Genomic DNA, 26745 nt, shown 5'->3' with positions numbered 1-26745 from the left:
TCTCGCCCTATGATAAAGCTAATGATATTTCAAATATAACATACAAATGACGATGAGATATCAACCAAGTACATGTTCAGATCTCTACACTTTATGGAATAAAACTAGGACAAGTACATTCAATATTGCACGTCAAAACGTTTTAAGCGCCCGCGTTTACGTTCAAAATATCCACAAAACATCTTGGACCCAGACAGACAAGTCATCGACATAGGACAGGTACCGAAAATAGTTACACCCTGTATTTTTTTCGCTGTTATTCAATTAAAAATACTCTTCACACGGTTGATTCATGATTTATATTAATTAAAAAACATTGATGCAGATCAGGTTTTCTCAAAGTTATAGTAACGCATATCTCCGTTAGATTTGCAAGACAATAAAAACCCATTTACGATGAAACCAAAAAAGATGATTTTTATGAATTTAATTCCAATATTTATAGTCCCTCGAATACACGTACCTACTCTACTTTGAAAAAACCTGTGGCAAATCATGACATGACACTCTGGATATACAGTTTATAAATTATTTTAAATCTGGGCCCGCGTAAGGAATGAAAAAAAGACTCCACACACACGCCAAATGGACTCAATTCTTAAGCCTGTATTTACAAAGCGTTCTTTTTGGCCTGACAAGTCTATACTCGGTGGAGATTTTCTTAACATATCTCTCATTTTTATTTATCTACAGTCCAGTTTTTAGTTATACATTACGATTGTTAAAAATAGTTTATGATCATTATAAATAGGGTAAAGATATGATGACAAATACCTGCATTATCTATCTATCTATCTATATAAATAAAAATGAATTGCTGTTCGTTAGTCTGATTAAAACTCGAAAACGGCTGGGCCGATTGAGCTGATTTTGGTTTTAAAATGTTTGTCGTAGTCCAGGGTAGGTCTAAACGGTGAGCAAATAAGGAAAAATTGCGATGGCTTATTTATTGCCTTTAAGGCGGAACAGAGTTCGCGGGGTCAGCTAGTAATGGAATAAATTTTCGTTTTATACTGGGTATATTTTTCTAGTGTGACTTCAGAGAATCCTGTACTTTAGGTTTAGTTTTCAATAATGATCTAACTAAAAACCGGACTTCACAGCAGATCAACTATTTCGGTGGGCAGTCGCTTATGTAGATATATTTACGTATTTATATACAATGAAATAGTCTCCACTGTCGAATAAAAATAGTGTTTGGCATAATATTTTGTGACTCTCCATACATCTATTTTGTACCTAAATATTTTCCTTGATATTTGCCGACCTATGGCACTATGCAGGCTGCTATTCTGAAGGCACCTACGACTTTAAGGCACTTTGCGTTTGTACAATACAATATAACATGGTTACAAAAACTGATGTATGATATAAAATGATAGCTCAGAAATTGGTATTTATGTTATTAAGTAGATTGAATTGATAAGTTTTGTCTGACAATATAAAATAGTCAGTAAGTTAGTTTTGAGGACACTAAAGCTGTGTGACAGACAATGCAACAATTGGCAAGCAACATCATGGTGACATTACGTGCAACGTTGCACGACGTTGCCAATGATTTGTCACACATTGATGCTTGTCACCGTTGCCTAGTGGACTGACTTCAAAAATATTTCAATCTGAGCCAATTTCTGAGGTTTTTCAATCCCTGAACTCTTATGGCACTCCTTTTTGCACATTACGTACTTCGCTCAGAGTCCTGATACAATATATTAAATACATCACCAATAACAAATACATAGCGGATATAACATATATTTTTCAACTTCAGTCTTCATTCCAGAAATCTCAATAGGCATTATAATCACAGTAAATATTTATTTGCAAATTTTATGGTGCCATTTTAACCAAGGCCATACTTATGAGTTATTTTGAATCGTTTCCAATATTACTAAAATAAATAGTTTCGGAAATATATTACTTAGCGACTCTCTAAAATGAGTTAAAATATTACACTAAACTATTATTAAATACCGATGTAATCGGAGTAAAAAAATTGGCCAGCCAATTTGATTAAAAACAATTCAAAAGTAACCCAATCATCTTTCAAACTTGTACACCTAGAACTCTGTCAACAACAAATTCATACCTCACCTCTTCAGTCTTGGTTTCTTGCGTTTCATTCGCGGCTTCCATTTTCGCGGGTAGGTTTTCGTAGCACGGCTCATTGAGGCAAGGGTTCTTGCACTCGACGACTGTGTTACACTCCGCAACTGTGTTACACTCGGCAACGGTGTTACACTCGGCAACATTGTTACACTCGGCAACGTTGTTACACTCGGCAACTGGTGCTTCCTCGTTGTTCTGAGGGGTTGGTTCGGAGCTCTTGACGTCTCGATCCCTGCGCAGCTCATAGAAGGTTTTGGAAGAGCGGCCATCGGGCGTTCTTCTTTCTTCCAGCTCATCGTCCCATTCGTCTTCGGACACGTTCTCCCCTTCGCCGGGCAGAATGGGGATGGTGGATTTGGTGCGAGTGAAGAACGCCATCTTTTCTCTGAAAGTAAAATACATTTGTTAGTCATGTCTGTCTACGTAGTCTTTAAAAAAACTTAAAGATTAACTGAAAGCCCGAAGTTTTTTGGCAAACATTAAATAGATTCTGGGACACTCAAAGAAGAGAAGACGAAAGTCGTGAAGTACGCACTTAAAGGTGACCAAGGAGGCTTCCATGTAACTAGGCAGAAATTATTTTAGAAAAGACTGAAGCGACCTAATGGCGAGAAGACAAAAGCCTCAAGAACCATGTATTACCAGATGCTGGACTCCAAGAGACTAGCCCGCCAGCTTCTTAGGGGTGACCTAAGGAAAGAACTCGGCCTCAAAGACACTCACTTGATGGTGACGAGGTTGGGCTTAGAAGAGTGGACCCACAAGCGTCTGAAAAGATAAACTGAGAGGCGACCTGATGGGGAGAAGACGGAGGCTTCCTGTGTGACCAGGTCCAGGGTTTTGGCCAGCAGCGTCTGAGAAGAGACTGAGGGACACTCACTTGAAGGTGACGAGGTCAGGTTTCCTCCCGCCCTGGCGCGAGCGCCGCAGCCGGTAGATCTCGCGGCAGGTGCGGTGCAGCAGGCGCGCGGCGCGGTCCCCGGGCTCCGGCGGCCCGGACAGGAGGCGCCGGAGCGTCTGAGAAGACTGACTGAAGCGACCTAAAGGGGAGAAGACGAAGGCCTCCAAGACACTAAAGGTGACCAGTTACTGAGCTCCAAGGGACTAACCAGCAGACGACGGAGAAGATAGAAAGAGGGGAGAAGTAGACCTAAAAGACTCGCTTGAAGGCGACCAGGTGCCGGGCTCCAAGGGACTAGCCAGCCAGCTTCTTAGGGATAACCTAAGGAAAGAACTAGTCCTTAAGATACTCACTTGAAGGTGACGAGGTCGGGCTTCCTGCCGCCCTGGCGCGAGCGCCGCAGCCGGTAGATCTCGCGGCAGGTGCGGTGCAGCAGGCGCGCGGCGCGGTCCCCGGGCTCCGGCGGCCCGGACAGGAGGCGCCGGAGCGTCTGAGGAGACTGACTGAGGCGACCTAGAGGGGAGAAGACGAAGGCCTCCAAGACACTTAAAGGTGATCAGGTGCCGTGTTCTATGGGACCGGACAGCAGACGCCAAATAAGACTGATGGGAGAAGTAGTCCTTAGACACTTGAAGAACGAAAGACTAAGAGGTGATCTATAGAAACGAGGTTCTCCAAGACATAAGGGGCATCTGAAAGAGAGAAAAAGTCCTCATGGCACTCACTTAAAAGTAACCAGGTGCCTGGTTCCAAAGTTTCAGCCAGCAGGCGTCTGATGAGAGACCTAAGGAAAGAACTAGTCCTTAAAGAATCCCAAAGGTACTCACTTGAAGGTGACGAGGTCAGGTTTCCTGCCGCCCTGGCGCGAGCGCCGCAGCCGGTAGATCTCGCGGCAGGTACGGTGCAGCAGGCGCGCGGCGCGGTCCCCGGGCTCCGGCGGCCCGGACAGGAGGCGCCGGAGCGTCTGAGAAGACTGACTGAAGCGACCTAGAGGGGAGAAGACGAAGCCCTCCAAGACACTTGAAGGTGACCAGTTACTGAGCTTAAAGGATTAGCCAGTAGACGCCGGAGAAGATAGATTGACAGGTGACCTAAGGGAAGAAGACGGAGTCTTTTAAGATAGATAGAGAGACTGAACCTCAAAGGCACTCGCTTGAAAGTGAATCGGGTGGCTGGCGCCTTAGAAGAACACTGAAAAGCAACCGAAACGGGAAAAGACGAACACTTCAAAGACACTTGAAGGGAACCAGGTACCAGGCTCCGAGAGACCGGCCAGCAAGCTTTGAGGGGCGACATAAGGTAAGATGTAGTCTTCAAAGAAGTCCCAAGATACTCACTAGGTTTAGGTGACCAGGAGCCGGGTTCTATCAGCAGACGTCAGAGAAAGCAAACTCAGGGGTGACCTAAGGAAAGAAGTGTCTGTCTGAAGGGAAGAAGACACTCACTTGAAGGTGACGAGGTCAGGCTTCCTGCCGCCCTGGCGCGAGCGCCGCAGCCGGTAGATCTCGCGGCAGGTGCGGTGTAGCAGGCGCGCGGCGCGGTCCCCGGGCTCCGGCGGCCCGGACAGGAGGCGCCGGAGCGTCTGAGAAGACTGACTGAGGCGACCTAGAGGGGAGAAGACGAAGGCCTCCAAGACACTAAAGGTGACCAGTTGCTGAGCTCCGAAGAACTAACCACCAGATGCCGGAGAAGGTAGACTGAAGGGAGAAGTAGACCTAAAAGACTCGCTTGAAGGCGACCAGGTGGCGGGCTCCAAGGGACTAGCCAGCCAGCTTCTTAGGGATAACCTATGGAAAGAACTAGTCCTCAAGACACTCACTTGAAGGTGACGAGGTCGGGCTTCCTGCCGCCCTGGCGCGAGCGCCGCAGCCGGTAGATCTCGCGGCAGGTGCGGTGTAGCAGGCGCGCGGCGCGGTCCCCGGGCTCCGGCGGCCCGGACAGGAGGCGCCGGAGCGTCTGAGAAGACTGACTGAAGCGACCTAGAGGGGAGAAGACGAAGGCCTCCAAGACACTTAAAGGTGATCAGGTGCCGTGTTCTATGGGACCGGACAGCAGACGCCAAATAAGACTGATGGGAGATGTAGTCCTTAGACACTTGAAGAACGAAAGACTAAGAGGTGATCTATAGAAACGAGGTTCTCCAAGACATAAGGGGCATCTGAAAGAGAGAAAAAGTCCTCATGGCACTCACTTGAAAGTAACCAGGTGCCTGGTTCCAAAGTTTCAGCCAGCAGGCGTCTGATGAGAGACCTAAGGAAAGAACTAGTCCTTAAAGAATCCCAAAGGTACTCACTTGAAGGTGACGAGGTCGGGCTTCCTGCCGCCCTGGCGCGAGCGCCGCAGCCGGTAGATCTCGCGGCAGGTGCGGTGCAGCAGGCGCGCGGCGCGGTCCCCGGGCTCCGGCGGCCCGGACAGGAGGCGTCGGAGAGTCTCGTCTTCAGCTGCCCACGCGGCGACTGAGGGATCGCTGCGGGCGCAAGCTTCTTCCAACCTGAGTGTAAAGAAAACAATGTTTAAAAGTGCTACACTTATTCCCGTTTTCACCATCAATCCCTAATTTGTAAGTGACCCCTATGGTAACACATAACAGGAATTTTGTTAGGGATTGATGGTGAAAATGGGCATTAGTTTCATCATCATCAGGTCATTCAAGTATTATTAAGTGATTTCTTTGGTTATGCACAAGTTTTTTATGTAATTATTACCACAGAGAAGAGGGTACACTTCTAATACAGGTTTTTATAAACTTAAAAGAAGTTGTACCAAACCCTGTAATGATAAAACTTGTAACTTCAATAAAGGAATTTATTTATTTATTATTATTATTATTATCCAGTCGCCACTGCAAGAGCACGACCTTATCTAATTTACGATTCACGGTTCGATTGGGTCTACTTTCCTCACACAAGCCAGTAGGAATAGAGAGGTCCGATGTTCACATTGAGGCCATGAGGGTGTTGGGAATAGGATGATGTAAAATGCAACTAAGGGACAATTTTTACGTGATTTTTTTTCACAATAATAACAGTACCTTGTTTGGTTAGTTTTAAATAGAAACATTTCTGAACTATGTAGTCGCAAACTATAAAGACAATTTAAAATACATCAAGTAGAACACAATCTTACCTCTTCTTCAAAAGCGCAAGATGGCTGATCTCGTTGCGCAGGTCGCTAAGGCGGTCGTTCTGCGCGCGCAGGTCCAAAGTCAAGTCCAGAGACGTCCTTGCTGTGCGCACACGCTTGCTATCACGCCACAATATATCAAACAAAAGCCAATAAATGCCTTACCTCTTCTTCAAAAGCGCAAGATGGCTGATCTCGTTGCGCAGGTCGATAAGCCAGGTCCAAAAAAGTCTTTGCTGTGCGCACGCGCTGGCTATCACACCACAATATATCAAACAAAAGCCAATAAAATTCCTTACCTCTTCTTCAAAAGCGCAAGGTGGCTGATCTCGTTGCGCAGGTCGATAAGCCAGGTCCAAAAAAGTTTTTGCTGTGCGCATGCGCTGGCTATATATTAGACAAAGCCAATTAAATTCCTTACCTTTTCTTCAAAAGAGCAAGATGGCTGATCTCGTTGCGCAGGTCGCTAAGACGGTCGTTCTGCGCGCGCAGGTCCAAAGTCAAGTCCAGAGACGTCCTTGCTGTGCGCACGCGCTGGCTATCACACCACAATATATCAAACAGACACCAATAATCTCTTACCTCTTCTTCAAAAGCGCAAGATGGCTGATCTCGTTGCGCAGGTCGCTAAGACGGTCGTTCTGCGCGCGCAGGTCCAAAGTCAAGTCCAGAGACGTCCTTGCTGTGCGCACGCGCTGGCTGCGACGCGCCGCGCCGCCTGAGACGCGGCCCCATCTACAAGCGAAATTGGACGTTATAGTAGTGTTTACAAAGTTCACGTTACGATGGTGTTTTCATTAAATAACTAAAAAATAATATCAGTTAAAAGTGGTTGACTACTATAGATCGTTTCATCCACGAAAACGCGCCCCATCACTTTTTGGTCGAGGAAAGCGCGTGGAGCGGGGAGTTTGATCCGAGCAATCCTAGCGTCATTTTGGTGGGGCGCGTCTTCGTGGATGAAACTATCTATACTAAATGTATGGAAGCTGGAAACATTAAATTTTCGGATAGATCCAGATTATTCTGTAATCTATTTATTGGTAGGTACCGTTTGAAGTTTGCTAGAATTCGTAAAGCACTATCAGGATCAGTAACCAGCTTTTCGATATCTTGTATAGTTTAAGGTTCGGCCAAATCAACGCGAAAAGTCAGCGTGCGCGATGGCGATCAATGCGTTTAAATCTGATCGCCATCGCCATCGTGCACGCCGGCTGTTTTGGCCGAACCTTTAAAAATAATTGAGCGAGATCACTTTTATCCCGTATACCTAGTATAAAAGAATTAAAGTAATGCCTAATAGGTTAGGTGTTACGTTAATGTTCTAGTACTGACCTGAGCGAGCGTCGCTCGCGCACCGTCCGGTCGAAGGGAATGCCAGTGGGCGGGGGCTGCAGCGTGCGGCGTGCGTATAGCGCCATCGACGAGTCCGATTCCGAGCGGTTTAGTCTGCGGAATGGACACGTTTCATTTAATGAGGGCTATCGTTTTAGCGCTCACCAGTTAGCGCCACTGTAGAGTAAGGTCCTGTCACTTGCTAGTAGCGAAGACAGTGGCGCCAACTGGTGAGCGCTAAAGTGGTAGGAAGACTATCGCATTTGCACTCATCAAGATGGCGCCACTGTAGAGTAAGGTCCTGTCAATCGCCAGGGGTGCCAACTGTTAAGTATAAAAACGATAGCCCTCATCGATCTACTCGTAACAATCATTGAAAGCCTAGCCCTTAATTAAGTAGAGTTTACTTTGAAGACTAGATACCCTGAAATAGTTACTTAGGACAGAACAAATTCGCGTTGTGATCTTTAAAAATGCACATTTCTGAGGATCTAAAATCAATATTATTAAAATTAAATGGGTCATGCGAAAATTTAGAACTTTTACCAGCGAAATTAGCAAAATGGCAATACAAATTAATTCTGTTGTTTGTTTTATTATATCTAACAGCAACTATCAGTCATTATTGCCAACAATCGCCATTGATTGCCTTGTAAAGTGTTTTATGTTTTGCCTTTTTTCAACAAAAAAAATTGCTACGACGAGTTTAGGTAGTGGGTACTATTCTTAGACTGCATAAAAACATTGACCATAGTATTCTCGTAGAGTCAACAGCACATCAATCTGTGTTTTAAGATAACGCTTATTACAAATTCTTAAGGTGGTATTTACCTTGATGACTTTGTCAATACTACTCGTATTATAAGTAGATACTGACCTGCAAATGTACTGTCCTTTGCCGATGCTTTGCGGTTGCGGCGAAAACGTTTGAGATCTCTTTATTGTAGCTAGAGGCTCTTCGGGATTGGCGTTTACTTGTTGGCTTTTCCTGTACAAATAAACAAATAAATTACAATTTAACCCTTTCAAATCCGCAAAAACTTGATCCACACACTACAAAACTAAGATACAAACGAAATATGTATATAAAAAGTAAGAAAATAGGATTCTAATATGTTGTAAGTAAATAGCAAAAATGGGTTAGTATGAAAAAGGTAACATTCACATTGTGCCACGAGTCATGCCATGCAAAAAAAGATCTAAATTTAATTTCACGTGCGATATCGTCCGACGCCATATATTAAATCTCGAATATAGTAGAACCGTGATATGTACATTCAGCTGAGATTATATGTATGTGTTTCTCGTTTCTCGTCTTTCTGTAAATTTTGCTACATTCTAGCAGTAGAAAAATGTAAATGGTAATATTCACTTAAAAATATTGTCTTACAATCTGTATCTAGTGCGCCGGACGTGTTAACTTCTAATAAACGGTCTAAACGACACTTTTGTGTCCTTTGATCACCTATGGTTAAGAAGCCCACTTTGATCACCCATCATCTTATCCATGGGTGATCAAAGGACACCAAAGTGTCGCCTGGAGTCCACTTTGATCACCTGGATGATCAAATCCAGAGGGCGTAGTGTGAGTTTACGTCAAACGCATTCCATATCGACTGCGTAAAAAAGTGACAATAAATGTATGACGGATTGTACAGCGCCCCTAAGAACTAAAATCTTCATATACTTTGTTAACGCAGTTGATATCGAATGCATTTGACGTAAACGCCCTCAAGTGATCAAAGTGGAATAGACCTAATAAACTCAAGTTACATGCTCATTCAGTGCTCACTCTGACACAACGCCAACGTACCTATATACAAATATATACATGTGCGGTACGGACGGAGTCTATTTCTCTAAGGTGACGTCTTCGGGCCGCCCGTCTGCTGCGACGCGCCTCAAGCATTTGAGGTATCTGGCAGAGAAAGCACCCCTTAATGGCCGTCACCGGGTTAAATGATTCCAGATTTAGTGTTAGAAGTAGGTAAGGTATTTTGAACCTTAACGTAGTGACCAAAAGTTGAAAATTGACGAAATAAAAGCCAGATGGTTGAGATACTCCGCAGTACAGAGTAATCACCTCCATTAAATTGTTTCTTTTAATTTGCTGGTATTAAAAAGAAAGAGATGGAACAAAATTATTTTAAATCTGATTTTCAAAAATACAACTGGCAGGAAAAAAGCAAAATAAAGTTTGAAATTCAGAAAAAAGTTATGGAATCTGGAAACATTTTAGAGTAATAAAATAAAAATAAGTAAGTGAATACACCAATATTAATACAAGAACATTTAGCCTCCACCAATGCAATATACAGCTACGCCGATAGAAGAACCTTCCCAATATTTTTATAAGAACATTCCTAATTTTACAAGGTGTAATTTTTATACTTGAAGGGTAGATTATATTATTATTACTTAAATAGGTACAACTTCTTTTTCTACAGGACCAACAGTTATTGCATTTGATCAGCAGGAGCCTTTTTGTTTGATCAAGAATAAAATTACACCCTGTATATAAAATAATATCCTATAGTGATGAGAATAGCTAGATAATCTGGGGATTTTTTCTCTCTCCCATGACTTCTTTGACTTTATACCTTAGCCACTTTTTCAGGGAAAAATTCCAGATCTATCTGGCAACACCACTATCCTCAGGTATAACATAAATATGGCAACACTGATCCTAAAATTAGGGTAACTTACCGCCTATGCAGCTGCCGAGCGCCTTCGGGACAGAAGTTGCATTCCGTGTTGGTTTCCTTCTCAGCGGTGGATGGATGCAGGAACTCCTCCTCTAGTGCTATGTCCTCAGGAATGTAGTCCTCGAATGAGTCTTCTTCTACTATCTGTAAAGGCGAGAATCCTGTGTTATCATAACGCTATAGACTTCTGTAATACTATCAGGTAAGAGTTGCCACTAAGAAAAGGATATCCACGTCCTTCATTCATATCCATTTCCTTCTTTTCTCTATCCTTTTCAACCCAAAGTCACCACCATACTTGAAGGAGCGTTTTCAATTTATGCAGTCGGCCCTGGGTCACGAAATGCGGTCGTCAAAAAAACTCCATCTTAATTTTCCTTCTCACACCTCACATTCCTATACGCGATCGTTCACTGTTCAAGCTATCCGTCTATGGAACGCCTTGCCGATGTCTATTCGGCAATCTAAGTCACTTCCTATTTTTAAGAAAAGACTCAAGTCTCACTTCCTCACGCTGCTACCTTAATTTCCCTACATCTGTATTCCTTTAAGCTTCTTATAATTCCCATCTATTTTCTGCTGGCTATCTAGTTCTATCTTTGGTTCGTATCTAGAATTGTATGTGTATGTAAGTATATATTATAATTTATATATGTATATATATATATTAATATATTTTGTGTATTATTTATATGTATTATTTTGGTTTAAATTGTATGCCTTTTATTATAATTTATTTCTTTAGTGTCGACACCGCCTTCCCCTTCATATTTGTTTCAAGTAACTGTCCTCACCATAGGTTGTCTGGAAGAGATCGCTTCATAGCGATAAGACCGCCTAATTGTACCTTGTGTGTTCCTTTTCTTCTGTTATGTTATTTGTTTGGTGTGCAATAAAGTGTATTTATTATTATTATTATTTGTACGCTTTGGAGCTCACGGGTCAAAAGTGGCCCGGTCCTTTATAAGGCTTGCGTGGGGATACAGATCCAACACGTAGAGGCCGTTTTAAGCGTAAAATAATCGACAAAAGTGAAAGTGGTGCACATGCTGGATCTAGTCTCTGACTATATCATGGGATGTAGCCAGAGACCATCCCCAGCCTGTGCACAGGAGCTATTGCAGTTATTGGAGAACGGACTAGGGTTATGGATGAAGGATGGAGGGACTGGTTACTGGGCTATGGATGGAGACTACGGGTCACCTGCCTGGTTCATAGTCTCGGACTGAAAAAATGGCAGGCGGTGACTAGCCAGCGACTAAATGGGCCCCCCCTGGCGTCATGGGTCGTATAGACCGGACTGAGGGGCAACATTGGCGTCTGCCAGCTCAGGGGTGTAGAGAGGTGTGCTGCGCTTTCTCCGAAGTTATTCGCGGCGTTATGCCCTTTAACACTTCCACCCCTGGAGCATATAGCTCTAGCGACTCCACTCTGGCCGGCCGGTTAAGGCAAGCCAGAGGTGAAAGTCCTGCAGACCCTCTCGGATTCCACTTCGGCAAGCCGAAGACGAGGGTCTTGACCGACTCTCGGGAGCACTCGGATTAACAACTGGCCCCGTGGTGTCGCTACTCACCAACAGCTCGCCACAAAGTATTATTATCCACGTTCGTTTCAGTCAATAATGACGTCAACTGCTGGACAAAGGCCTCCCCCAAGGTTTTCCACAACGAACGATCCTGCGTTATCCACGTATTTTTGTAGAAACCACCGAACCGATTTAGATGATACTGATACCCAAAACCAAATGACGTCCACTGCTGGACAAAGGCCTCCTCCAAGGTTTTCCACAATGCACGGTCCCGCTCTTCCCGCGACCTTTACCAGATCGTGGGTCTACCTAGTAGGAGGCCTGCCCACGTTTGGCCTTGGCTGAAACGACGATACCCAAAAATAGTTCTATCCCGGACCAAGCAGGCGAGGGAAAAAGCTAGTACCTACATAACATGTAGAAATGTGTCACTTAAACATAAGCGCTTATCTTAACTCAGTCAGTGCATGAAGTATGGGAGCGGCACGGAAGGGGTGATATGACATAAATTATTATTATGACGTGACAGGGAGGAGGACATACAAATCTGAAGTCTCGCTGCCCTTTGACCGTCACAAAAACACCCTCAGGCACAGGCACTCACTGAGTTAAGCGCTAGCCTATAAGTTCTAGCTTATAATGTTGTAACTTAGGGGTCATCCATAAAGTACGTCACACGTAAAGAGGGGGGGAGGGGGTCGACAAAGTGTGACACGGTGTGACAAGGGGTGGGAGGGGTCCTAAGTTTTGTGACATCACATTTCGAAATCTAATATATCTAGAGGTACTAATCACGTAATTTGAAATATAAATTAAACTGAAAAATACCCCCACCACTTAAGCACAACTCCGTCGAAGTCGAAAACCTAGGAGAGTTTTAATGGGCAACCAATGAAGCCATTAAATCAATAAAATCTTTTGTAGGAATTATTTCACATTTAAAATCTAATTCTACTGGCCTATAATGCCGCCAAATGAACCGTACCTCGCGCGTGATTTTATTGTTGCTATTTTTTTGTTAATTTAATAATTTTTCGATGTGAAATTGCAAAACATGTGACGTCACACTAGGGAGGGGGGGTTTCAGAAATGTGACCACCTGTGACAAGGACGGGGGAGGGGTCAAAAAATCATGAAATTCGTGTGACGTACTTTATGGATGGCCCCTTACCTGATTGAGCGGTTCCCTGGACTCCTCGTCGTCTGACGCCGAGTTGTCCCCACAGTCCACGTTGCATTCCGCGCTCATCATACTCTCTGGACCTGGACAAATAAATTTATTTATTAGTAACTTACCTATCACTTTATACCTACTTCATGTAACAAAAGCCAGATGATTGAGATACTATGAATTTTTTCAATTATCATCTCCATTTTGTTTATTTTAATGCTGGTAAAAATAACACGGACACAGGTATAAAAACAGGTAAGAAAATAAGTTTTTTGTTTTTGATAGATTAATTGTTACTGCAATGTACTGACTGATCTATCAACACACAGCTCAAAACACTACAGGATTACGCTGAAATTCACCCCCTAATAGATGGGATGAAGGGGGTCCAAACGATATATGGAGAAACAAGGCTTTTTTTAAATTCACCCTCTAAGGGGATGAAACTTTGTCCGAGAAACAAGATTAGAGACTTTAGAGAAATTAGTTAAAAAAAACTACTGTTACTAACCTCTATTCCTCGTGAGAGTGGAAGTCTGCGAGGATATGACGGTAGACTCATCAGAACTCTCGTCCCTCCTCATACACCTGAAGCTCAGCACGTTATACCACTTCTGCAGAACTGTCTCTGAGTCGTAGTCAGCCAGGCTGACTTGCGCGCAGCCCTGTTGGAGGAGATTGAACTTAGTATTGTGGTGATAGGGTTGGTTTTGGAATGGTTGAAGGGAGGGTCAGAAAGAATCGCTCTCGCCCGGTTGTTATCACATGGCACTCGAGGCTGGAAGCCGAATACTCGAATTTGGCTAGTTATCATCACGAAATGTATGTTGTTGTTTTAAATTAATGCATAATACAAAATGTAAAGGTATCAGTGGCATAACTTTAAATTCTGTGCATGTGGCTCTTGGCGTATCTATTATAGTTACCTACATTCCAAAGGGGCCCCGGGACCATACGGATTAGATTCTTGGCATTTTACCAGCCTTGCCGGGTCCTATAGTTACGCCACTGATACAAGATAGATTTGTGACACGGAGCAATATAGGCAATGACAACTAATGCCACAGTTGCCCGCTGTATGTGACGCCACGCTAGAGTCACGCCACGCCACATCAAACTATAAATACTTCATAATAAGGTCGACTCACCAAGCACTCAGTCCCGCTAGTGAGGTTGACCTGCAACGTGGCAGCCCGCAACGCTCTCGCGCCCGCAAAAGTCACCCGCTGTATGTGATGCCACGCCAGAGTCACGCCACGCCACATCCGACCGTAAGCATATTGTCATACGGTCTACCAACTTACCAAGCACTCAGTCCCGCTAGTAAGGTTGACCTGTAACGTGGCAGCCCGCAACGCTCTCGCGCCCGCAACAGTCGCCCGCTGTATGTGACGCCACGCCACATCAGACCATAAATACTACACAATTGTCATAAGGTCTAAAACTTACCAAGCACTCAGTCCCGCTAGTGAGGTTGACCTGCAACGTGGCAGCCCGCAACGCTCTCGCGCCCGCAACAGTCGCCCGCTGTATGTGACGCCACGCCAGAGTCACGCCACGCCACATCAGACCGTAAACATAAATTGTCATAAGGTCGACTTACCAAGCACTCAGTCTCGCTAGTAAGGTNTCATAAGGTCTAAAACTTACCAAGCACTCAGTCCCGCTAGTGAGGTTGACCTGCAACGTGGCAGCCCGCAACGCTCTCGCGCCCGCAACAGTCGCCCGCGGTATGCGACGCCACGCCAGAGTCACGCCACGCCACATCACACCGTAAACATAAATTGTCATAAGGTCGACTTACCAAGCACTCAGTCTCGCTAGTAAGGTTAACTTGCAACGTGGCAGCCCGCAACGCTCTCGCGCCCGCAACAGTCGCCCGCTGTATGTGACGCCACGCCAGAGTCACGCCACGCCACATCAGACCGTAAACATAAATTGTCATAAGGTCGACTTACCAAGCACTCAGTCTCGCTAGTAAGGTTAACTTGCAACGTGGCAGCCCGCAACGCTCTCGCGCCCACAACAGTCGCCCGCTGTATGTGACCCCACGCTAGAGTCACGTCACGCCACATCAAACCATAAATACTACACAATAAGGTCGACTTACCAAGCACTCAGTCCCACTAGTAAGGTTGACCTGCAACGTGGCAGCCCGCAAAGCTCTCACACCCGCAACAGTCGCCCGCTGTATGTGTCGCCACGCCAGAGTCGCGCCACGCCAGAGTCACGCCACCCCACATCAGACCGTAAACATTGTCATAAGGTCTACAACTTACCAAGCACTCAGTCCCACTAGTAAGGTTGACCTGCAACGTGGCAGCTTGCAACGCTCTCGCGCCCGCAACAGTCGCACGCTGTATGTGACGCCACGCCAGATTCGCGCCACGCCACATCAGACCATAAACATTTTGTCATAAAGTCTACAACTTACCAAGCACTCAGTCCCGCTAGTAAGGTTGACCTGCAACGTGGCAGCCCGTAAAGCTCTCGCGCCCGCAACAGTCGCCCGCTGTATGTGACGCCACGCCAGAGTCGCGCCACGCCACGCCAGAGACGTGCTACCGAACGCGATGCCGCAGCCCCCGCCTATCACTAGGGCTCCTCGGACCGCTCTAAAAAGAAAAGGAGTTATAAGTACATACAGGTTGAGCGTAATGTTTCAAGAGACTTGGAGTTTTAATTTATAAAAAAAAGTAAGAAGAATATAACATTTTTACTTTTACTGACTACTTTACCTACTAAGCCGGAAACTAAGCACATCCAATCGTTAATAGTATGGGCCAAACATTTTTGCAAATAGCAACCCTCGATTTCTCGAAAACTATTGTAGGAAAGGGCACGTGGATGGCGTTAAACTATGCAATTTTAGTCACGATGGAGCGCTTCACGGGGCAGCAATGTGCTTTTTGTAATATTTTTTTTTACAAAAGCAACTTTTCTTAGGTGTGACTGTACGAGCCGCCTGAATAGGTAGGGATTACACCGGTCGCTGTGTGAGCGCCAAAAGAAATTATCATCAAGATGTGGAATGGTGGATATTGAAGAATAAGCAGTAAAATTGGCTTCATAATAGGTTTTTACACCTGCTGCACCCGTTTAAGTAATAATAAGTATAAAAATGAACTCACACTTCCGTCCCAACATCGATGAAGAGCGCGTGTAAGTTGCGCGCGCGCAGAATCCCGATCTCAAGCGCGCCCTCGTCTGGACAGTACCGCAATTTGATCTCAATTTGCGCACTGTTCACTGTAACAATACAAGAAAATTATTAAAATTTATATTATAATTACTAAATACATAAATATTATAGTGGGTACCAAAATCAGAAAGAAAATACAGCGGAGCTAATAAATTCTGAGATCGATCCCTAAGTTTCGAAGGTGGATGAAGGTCCCTCAAGGAGACAGATTAAAAAGTTAGATGTAAATAAAATTTCAATTTTATAAAAAAATACAATAATATTTTCTTGGTCTTCAAACCATTACTTATTTTGGCCTTTCGTCTTTTATTTTAATGCAACTAATATCAGGTTAATCTAGGAAATCTCTGTAATTTTCAAATTTAGTTTAGTTCTCTGTAGTTACATTACTCAGACTACGCACCTCCCACAAAATAATTGACAGACAAAAACAAAAACATCGACAAAGGCTGTATCACTTTGTGGTTGTAAAATCGCACCTATCACAACTGAATAAGGGTTATATTTACCGGCGTTGGAGGGATCGTTCTGCGCCTGCGCCGCTTCAAACACGCCGGAGTCTCCCGCCACCGACTCGTCGCTCACTGCCGCCGAAACTGATCTAGTATTTGTACCTGGTGACAAATATCACAATAAGAAGTAAAAAAAGATTTGACTATTGCAAATAATACACAATAATATGAGCTAAAGCACACGATGTGTTGTGTGCTTTGGTTTTTAGTAATGTAAGCTTTATGGAGTCCTCTGTGAAGTGGACTAATTCATTTGGTCCTCTGAAGAGGATTTAATAAAAAGAAGCTTTTAGCTGAAATTAAACATTTCAACACAATAAATAATATCCTGTAGGCCTAGGATACGCTTCACGATAAACTTTTATCGCACCCCATTTCCTCGATTTTACGAGATTAAGCCTAAACATTTGTCATCTCCAATCATCGGTAAGATTTTATCACGGTGCGCATACTAGCCCGGCTGGTACCCTCAGGGATTTCGTTAGATCCCTGGTATTCTGATTTCCTTGCGACCTAAGGCATGTGTCTGTGGACTTAATTAGTCCATCAAGCTTGATATAAAAGATACTTACCACTAGATGAGGGAGTTCTTGGCGAGAGCGGTGGTGGGGGTGTCTCTGAAATGGGGGACAACGGCTCGCTGGGCCGCCCCGGGCCTTGCAGTTGGACTGGAACTAAGGAAAAAGGCATTATTAGTCAAATAGCATGTTTATAGATCGTTTCATCCACGAAGACGCGCCCTTCTACTACCGCTGATGTTTGAGTGTTATCGGTACACGCTTAATCATCCATGAGTGCACACCACACTACAATAAGGGGCCATCCATAAAGTACATCACACGAATTTCATGATTTTTTTACCCCTCCCCCGTCCTTGTCACAGGTGGTCACATTTCTGAGACCCCCCCCCTCCCTAGTGTGACGTCACATGTTTTGCAATTTCACATCGAAAAATTATTAAATTAACAAAAAAATAGCAACAAATAGAAACAATAAAATCACGCGCGAGGTACGGTGCGTTTGGCTGCATTATAGACCAGTAGAATTAGATTTTAAATCTGAAATAATTCCTACAAAAGAGTTTATTGATTTAATGGCTTCATTGGTTGCCCATTAAGACTCCAAGGTTTTCGACTTCGACGGAGTTGTGCTTAAGTGGTGGGGGGTATTTTTTAGTTTAATTTATATTTCAAATTACGCGATTAGTACCTCTAGATATATTAGATTTTGAATTGTGATGGACGAAACTTAGGACCCCTCCCACCCCTTGTCACACCATGTCACACTTTGTCGACCCCCTCTCCCCCTCTTTACGTGTGACGTACTTTATGGATGACCCCTAATGAAGCTCGGATTGCTCGGATCAAACTCCCCGCACCCAGCGCTTCCCTCGACTAAAAATCGGTAGGGCGCGTCTTCGTGGATGAAACGATCTATATCGAGGGACACGAAAGCCCCCTACAAAAGAGCAAAGACGCGGCCATACAATTCTTTTCTCAGAGTCGTTTGAACCATTTTATACCACTGTTTAAGTTTTGCTTCAATGTCATTTTTCTTTTTCACTCTACAGTGTTTTAATCATAATGTATGCTAATAGTGGATTGATGCCAAATCTTCCATTGTCTCTGGTAATTAGAGAGGGTCTTATTCCTATAGTATATCTAGCAATAGCTAAGAGTAGTAGTTACTATTTTAAACAAGAAGATAAGCAGTTCGATGGGCGTAAATAAAAAATTACAAGACAATCTCCCATCGATTTTAAAATACTCGTGTATACCTATGCATATCAGCTATTACCCACCATTAAGAATTATTGCATAACACGATTGAAAACATAAACATAAATATCTAATACCAGTTTTAGTGGGTGCCAAAAGAATGTTGCTACTTTAATCCTTTTTGCTACTTTAATTTTTAGTGTAAAATATCATCTAATACAACTACATAAGATTATGTTTACAACAAACTCACTTGTAGCAAGTCCAGTGACCTCGTTGATGCCCGTGGCGACACCTATCCTCATCTCTGCTAACTTCTCTTCAAGCTCTCTTTGCTGTCGTCTTTGCCTTTCCACCTGTGAAAAAAAAAGAAATTTAAATTATCTATTTCCTAGTGAAACAAAACAAAAATCATCAAGGTCTCATTTATCTTTGCAGATTTCGTCGTTTCAGCCAAATGACGTCCACTGCTGGACAAAGGACTCCCCCAAGGATTTGCACAGCAACCATTGCGTAGAGTATTTATTGTTTATACATCCGCAAATCTATTTAATAACCAAATAAATGCCATAGGGAAGTGTGGGGATCGTAAGGAGACATGGAGAGACGATAGAAAAACAAAGTCGCTATAATGTGCCATAAACAAAAAGCTATAACGTTTTCCACTGTAGCATAAAATCCACTATTTGCCACTCTCCTCTGATGTACACTACAAAAACGTCAAGAAAACACACAATGATTGATCATTTAACAATCCTCTTTGTCTACTAGGCTCAAAGGTGTAACCCAAATATTTCGAGATATTTACTCGAACAAACAATCGAAGAGGCCCGCGTACAAAACGCACAATATACTCCTAATTTTATCGCCTCGCCCATCTGACCTCTGACTCTAGATTTAGTAAAAGTGAAATCTTTTATCTCTGACAGATCGGAACAGCAATGCGTTAATGTCAAACGCTTTAGCGTTAATCTGACACATATTCTGTCAATCTCATATTACAACTGGTTAAAAAACAGTCGATGGATTTTGAAATGATTATGCACTTGAGTGCCCCATGGTCTAGTGTTTAGATAGGTCATAATCTCTTGACTTTTGAGTTACTTTTGATTTGGAAATTCTGGGTTTGATTCCCATCCCAAGGCTTTAGTCGGTATAAAGATAAAAGAAGAAAATTTATTTGTGTTTTTGATTTTACACTTTGAAATCATGGGCTTAGTAACGCTCCTTGCGAAACCCAGAATCAATTCGAATAAAATACGAGTGGTTATAAAGTGGACCTAATATAAATAACTGTAGAGCCTAAAATAGAAAATAATAATGGTTTCCAAAAAACGAATCTTACCTGATTATAAGAAGGTGGGGGTGGTGGTGGACTGGCAGAAGACAGACTACTTCTCGGCGATAACGAAGGTTGGGAAGGTGAACTGCTTGCTCCAGGCGTTACGCTATCAGCGTTGTAGCTGGTACCTCGCAGTAGCCTGCAATTTAGATTTAAAGTTGATTTACAAACATTTAAAATACATGTAACTAAGCAAATCGTCTACATACAGGCACTCATAAAAATAGTTGAGATTTAAAGAAAACACCTCACCTTTCCACTCTTCGATGTAGATCCACCATATCAATAGGTTTGTCTGCTTGAAACGAGCTCGCAATCTGCGGCCCGCCGTAAATATCCGTGAAACTAATGCCAGAACTCAAAGATCCTTTACTGCTCGCAGTCGACAAGGATCCTAAGCTGGAACTACTCGACACTGACAGAGTACTAGCTGACAACGTCTTCAACTGCCCTTCCAACGTCGTCATAGACGTCAAAGCGTCTTTCAATTGCTGCAGCAGTAACTGCTTCTCTTCATGAAGCCTTAGTCTATCCGCTATACACTTATTGGACATCTCAAACGCATTCTTCAAATCTTGCTCTAGCCTTTTGCACTCCGATTGGATATCGCTCATCTCTTGCTTCGACCTCGTCCTCGGGGTTATACTCCTCAGTTCTCTTAACAACTGCTCCTTCTCTTGGAACAGCAGCAGACGGTCTTTATCAGACTCCGCTTGACCAGGTTGCACTTTGTCTTCAAGGTCTGCTAATTGTTGCTGGATCTGCTGTATTCGTTTCCTAGCTTCATCGTACTGCAACCGGACTCTCGCCATTTCTGCTAATCTCGTACCGATCGGAACTAGATCAGCGCAAAGGTCCGTTTGAGAGGCGGTGCTCAACTTTTCTTGGGGCAGACTTAGCGTTGACAGATCTGGAGACGCGTCTCCTAATTGGAGTCTCGTCAAATCATCCTTTAGTTTCGCTAACGACTGCATAAGATCAGCCCGTTCTTTCTCCCCAGACGTCAATGACTTCTGTATATTCTTCAGCTCAGTCATGATAGCCTGAGCCTCGGTGATATTATAGCAGCCTTGTTGGGAATTTAGTTTTTGTTCCACTCTGAAATAGGAAATAAATTCTCAATTAGATACCGCTATAAATGGAGCATAGACCAATTTCTAATGTTCAGAAAAGGGAAGGATCTACAAAGAGTGATGTTGATTGGTGTTGTTATTATCGTAAGCAATACCCATAGTGGTGTGGAATATCAAATCGATCTATTACAATTATCATTTCGATACTACATATCTTAGAAATGTTGTTTCAAAGTTATGCACATCTCTCATTTCTATGTATGGCAACAAGATAGCTTTCTAGGAATGTGTTCAATTATTTTCAAACTGAAAGTACTGTTATGGCGAGTCTTTAAAAGCATGCAATACTAAAGAACATTCTGCAAGCGAATCTATAACTTATCTAACTTCACAATTAAGCTATCAGCTCTTCCCGTACTAGGCGGAATCTGGATCTGACTTGCCTGCATCGATTTGGATATAGTAGCACACTTATTTGGATGAAACTAACGATTTTGACTTTTAAAGTTACACCCTGAAGGTAGACACCACCAAACGCAAATGTAGCTGGGCTACACCTGCTTGCTTCACTTTAGGCGTACAATATTGACCTATATCCTGAACAGCTTAAGGTATATACTCACTCAGCAAGCGTGTCGACGCCTCTCCGAGCGCTGGCCACCTCAGCTCTCGCTTGGCGCAACTCCTTGCGCAGTTGGGCGACGCGACCCCGCGCCTGAGTCACTTCGGACCGGAGAAGCTCGGGGTCGTGTCGTGACGTCGTTGACGTTGTCGTCATTGACGTGGTGGATGAACACACTGCGGCAAATAAACAGTAGGTATAGGTACTTTGGCGTCACTGTACAGTATGGTATAACTGTCACTTGCTAGTGGCAAACACATAGGCGGTGAGCACTGCTGAAGCGGTAGGACTATCGCATCCAAGATGGCATTTGCACCCAGCAGGATGGCGCGACTGTAGAGTAGGGTCATTTCAATTTCCAGTGGTGCCAACTGTTATGTATAAAAACCATAGCCCTCATTGGACTATGTCGGTAGCTAGCAAGCCTAAACGAGTCGATTTGAACAGTATACAAATTTTTACAAAACAACAGCGTGTAAAATCTACCAAATAAATTTAATTACATACTTATACTCTGGCCATTAAAAGATGTTATTTGTAAAACTAATTTCAACCATGTGTTCATACAAAGTTTAAGCATAGTTACTTAGTAATGATAAAAATACATAATTTAATAATGTCTGCAATTTTACGCCAGAGCAAGATATTATCATAATAATGGAGAATGAGCAAGTTCCACAGATGCGAGCATTCGAAGAATGTGTATTTAAAAAATATGCAAATGATTATTTACATTGAACCACGAGAATGAAAATAAAAACGCTAAAATCTATTTAAAGTGCTGTTACACTCTCTTATAAGGTGCCACAAAATTGATCTAAATAAATAATGTATTTATGTATTTCTAAAAAATATCTCATTATAAATTAAATGATCTATTCTTTTTTGCAAGCCAGTATTAGCATAGTACTCGTATTTATGGTAGACTTGGTGTACACGTACTTTTAAACTTCGCCACTTTATGCTCTATATTACAGGACCGTATTCGCTTCTATTACGGTGCATTTTCTTTTGCACTAACTCTCCCAATAAAATGGTCACCTACCCTAGACTTACGAATGATTCGCAGGTTATTTACAATTTATTCACTCCTCATCGGGCTATTTTCAAGCGAATATATGCTTTTGTACTGATTACAGTTCGCAAGCAATCCAGGCGAGTCGTGTAAGGACTGGTTCCTTACGTTCTTTTATAAAGACATATCAGGTTAGTCTGGATTCTGTATTTGCGTTGGATAATGAAATTATTATAACTCCAGCCGCATTCCAAAATTTTCCATGGCTTATCTATAGTCATTTTTGGATCAATTGTCAATTGTAAGAGCGCTCAAAAATTTGAGGTAACATTTAGTGTAAAGGACAGCTGCTAGAGCGGGTCAGCGCGGAAATCAGTCTTTCTCAAAATTAAGGAACATTATTTGGCCCAAAAATGCTCTGACAAAAAACGCAATAATAAACTTAACTAAAAACTAAAGGTATAAAAAAGTATGAAAACATAGACAAATAAAAAAAGGTTGCTCTTCATATCAGTTGCCAACATCAGGAACTACAAGGCAATTAAAAATATGGGACGGACCATTACTATGTAGGTACTTATTATTAGGATGTCCTATGGACAGTACTAGTAATGTAGAGGTACTTACAACTGGTTCTGGAGGTAGCTAGAGTTGACAGAGCGTTGTTGAGATGCTTGTACTCGTCTTGAGCCAAACACAGCCTCTGTTTCTTCACATCGTACATCTCCTTCTTCGCCTGCGAACAAGATGAGACAAATATTAATTTAACAGTTTGAAGGACAATAGTAATTATTAAACTTTTTTTTAGTAAAAGTTTAGACGCAGCATAAATTTAATATTTTAGGTAGGTACTTCGATCATTATGACTCTACCTGTGATTTATAATGATGTAATAAGTTTTAGCTGTATTAATACAACTTTACTGGAATAGCTACATAAGGTTAGTAGCATGTTGCATTGCATTCAATAGTTAAGGAGACATCGCAAAATAACTTCATACCTAATCTGGATTATTGGTAAGACATTTTTATAATTTCATAAAATGTAGAGTACGGAATGGGTAACGTATAGAATCCAACAGTATGAGCATAGTTTTTTATTCGAACCCCGTTTAGTTATATGTTAATAAGGAAGAAAATTAGATTTATTTTTGAGTTAAAATAGTAATTTATGATTAATTATATTTATGATATATTATATAATAATTCATGTAATATTTTCAGGTGAATTTTTATTCCTGAAAATATGTAGGTATTTAACAACTTTGTAATCATTTTTGCCACCACAATCAGTATGTTGTTCGTATCCAGATTACACAAGCTCCGAAAGATCAATTAAATAATTTAATTGCGTAAGATATTGCACGACGAGCTCATCTAGAATGTATAGATATTGTAATAAATCTTTATATAAATGGCAACCTAAATATAGCTTTGAAATGTAATAACATGTAATTTGAAATGAGATAGGTCTGCGTTATACTCGTAGTGGAAAAAACATTGAAGATACTGACGGAGTAATTTAATAGACAAAAGCTTGACGCACGAAAATAACAAAATTAGTAATTGCTTCATTCAATTAAATAATTTCGCCTCAAGACATTACAAGAAATATGTAATAGTCCTAATTGAAGTGTTATAAGAAACAGTTATAATATAGCATATCCTATAGAAAACAAATATTGCAGAAGCCAATGCGAATCTGCTAAATGTAACATTGACTTCTAAATTTCACCAACCGAAAATTAGGGTTAAGAACAAATAAGTTAAACTAAATCTAATCCAAAGCGTACCCGCGTTTAGAGGCTCACCGTAACACAGCACCGTATTTCACATGTGTATACGAAATTCATCGGGCAACTTCAAAAATTAACGAGTCATTAGAGCAAAATTCCGATCCGTATTTTTTGTGAGGGACATAAATACAGTATTACATTGGGCAACAGCTTTTTGCTCGGAATGCGCATAAAAAGCGAGTATGTACTCGTACATCATTTCATACGCTCATATCCTGTTCTGTAAGAAATATTTTAATATACATTCCGCCGAAAAAGCGATGTACAACAGGTTTCGATCCGATCCTTAAGTTGGAGTATTGAAAGATATTTACAGTGAACATTCGGAGGGATCCCGTGAGCTTGCAGGCGTGCTGCAGCCGGCTCCAGGTGTGAGGCGGGCACTGGGGGAAGGTGCCGTTGCGGCTGAGGACCTGCGTGGCCACGTAACCTTGGCCTTCGTAGTACGCCACTTCAGACACCGGCACTAGACGCACTTCCGCGGAACGTATTTGACGCACTGATAAAATGTTCTCGTATATGGCCTCGTCTTCCAGGTTCTGTCCTTCGGGGCAGAGGCGGTACCCGAACTCGCGGCTGATTTCGTCCAGGTTGGCGTACTCGGGTCGTTTGCGGAGCTCGTCCAGGTTTTGGTACTGAGGCTCATCGCGGACTTGGAGACCGGGAGGGCGGGCGGAGGTGTTGTCGACTCGGACGCCGTACTCGGGTGGCTCGCGGACCATGCGGGCGAGTTGGCGAGGCTCGAGGCAGCCGCGGCACCAGGTGTGAGCGCCGGCGGAGGCTGCGCGCGCGCGGAACGCCGGCGGGTCGCTCGGCCCGGGGGGAGGCGGCTGGGACCACATCGTTACCGCCCGCCGCAGCGGACACATCTTAACCCCCAAAAGGGCGCGCGTCGACTGGCGCGGGCGCGCGGAGCTCGGATGGCGCGCGGTGGAATGCGCCCGCACCGCCGAAAGAATGCAATCTCGGGCGCATTTCGGAGGTCGATCTCTCCGAAGGGCCGGGGTCCGCGCCCGCTCCCGCCTCCCGGCCCGGCCATCTGTCGTAATAAGTTCGTCGAATCGAACGCGCCCGCCGAGGTGTCGGCCGGGGCGACGCCGTAACGGACCCCGATGACCTCGTCCCGTGTCCTCTGCACGCGAATCATTCACCGAATCTCCGCATTCTTTGGCCGATGATATAAAAATAAAAAGTTTATTTGCAGATGCTTGATTAGGTAAACAGTTGTAATCGCGGTAACATCAGAAGGCGGCGAGGCGGCGGAATGTCCTCGGCAATTTCATATGGTCACGAGCCGCTGTAGTTAGCGTGCGATTTTCTCAGATTTTCCACGTAATCAATTTACGCGGTTTAATGGAGGAGCGCGGGCGCCGCGGGGGACGGCGCATCTGGCGGCTGCGCAGGTAGACGTGCATTTTTGTTCCGGAATTCCTTTACACGCATTTGCAATCCCGTCCCGGCGCAGCTCCTTAAGCCCAACTTACATTGCAACTAATCTAAACCCACAAATCGACCAGCACCGATTTCAATTATCAAAGAACATGAAAACGCTTGGCACGTAACGTGTAAGAAGTAATTAGTCGAGTATACCAGTCTGCGTATAGCCTATTCTCACGCGAGCGGCCTCTGGAGGAATAGCTTGCATTTTTTCTAGCTAACTAACCGCATAATTCCTAAGCCACACATGTGTGGACTCGTGTTGATTATATTCATAGATAAACGTCGAACGCACGTTGACAACCATGTGCTGTTATGCTAAGAAGACGCAGCTTGATATGGGGGAAAAGTAATGAACTAATTTTAAAAAAGAGAGACGAAGAAAGAGAGAATGCATAATACTACTACTTTCAGACCATATTCGGTTGCTAATCCTATTGAATTTGAATGAAAAAGATATTCAAAAGGTACTCTTTGGAAGTATAATTTAAATTTCTAAGGTAACCTTGAAAAAAAGGACAGCCACCTAATTAAATACGCCATGTAGGAATAAACAAGAAAAAAGAGTCTGCATTCTAAATTATGCATGTTTGTTTTATAGAAAAGCTCTTAACACACATGAATAAAGAGCAATGGGTTTAAAACCATTCCTTGGATAGCTCCAAAAATATATAGTATATATAGAATTATCTAAATGCTTCTGATAAACAAATGTAAAGCAAACTTTCATAGAAAATCTCCAAATAGGTAGAAGTTTATTCACAAAAGTATGTTTACCAGTTAATGGTGTAAGCAGCGCTTGGCTAGCTGCCACATTCCTCCGTTCAAAGCCATGTGTTTTTTGCAAACAAATCCCCTGAAATTCAGGTAATGACGAAAATAACGTATCTACTAGCACTTCTACTTTTACATTTGCGGTTAAAATGAACGTAGGTATACGACTTAAGTAATACGTTTGATAGCGATGAATTAAAACTAGAAACTTAGGCAAATCGAGCTTTGTCTTGAAACAACCCGTTTCATGTACGGTTATTACGGACATTATTAACTTATTTTCCAGCATGGAATTAATTATTTCATTAATTACTTTAACTTTGTAAGCAGTAGGCAATTTTATTTCCCATGCGAAACCCGGATAAATGTTTAACTGGAAATGT

The 26745-nt window shown here is 43.0% G+C and overlaps 1 protein-coding gene across 1 annotated transcript; it reads right to left on the bottom strand.

Moving 5' to 3' along the window:
* Positions 1-1217: 1217 nt before the first annotated feature.
* LOC114362840 (protein kibra-like) lies at positions 1218-25313 on the bottom strand. The gene is given in 19 exon segments (XM_028318379.1): positions 1218-2494; positions 5304-5501; positions 6716-6868; positions 7469-7582; positions 8346-8456; positions 10175-10317; positions 12873-12964; positions 13384-13537; positions 15307-15487; positions 16004-16121; positions 16584-16688; positions 17159-17260; positions 18558-18660; positions 19650-19785; positions 19899-20744; positions 21343-21517; positions 22984-23092; positions 24466-25080; positions 25083-25313. Coding segments are annotated over 19 exon segments (4119 nt in total). The 5' UTR covers positions 25299-25313; the 3' UTR covers positions 1218-2046.
* Between the last annotated feature and the right edge of the window lie 1432 nt (positions 25314-26745).

Source organism: Ostrinia furnacalis, unplaced genomic scaffold (assembly GCF_004193835.3).
Source record: "Ostrinia furnacalis isolate ACB-3 unplaced genomic scaffold, ASM419383v2 OfSCF6811, whole genome shotgun sequence".
Lineage (NCBI taxonomy): Eukaryota > Metazoa > Arthropoda > Insecta > Lepidoptera > Crambidae > Ostrinia > Ostrinia furnacalis.
The sequence above is the reverse complement of the archived record's forward strand: the minus strand, read 5'-3'. Positions and strand labels throughout refer to the sequence as shown.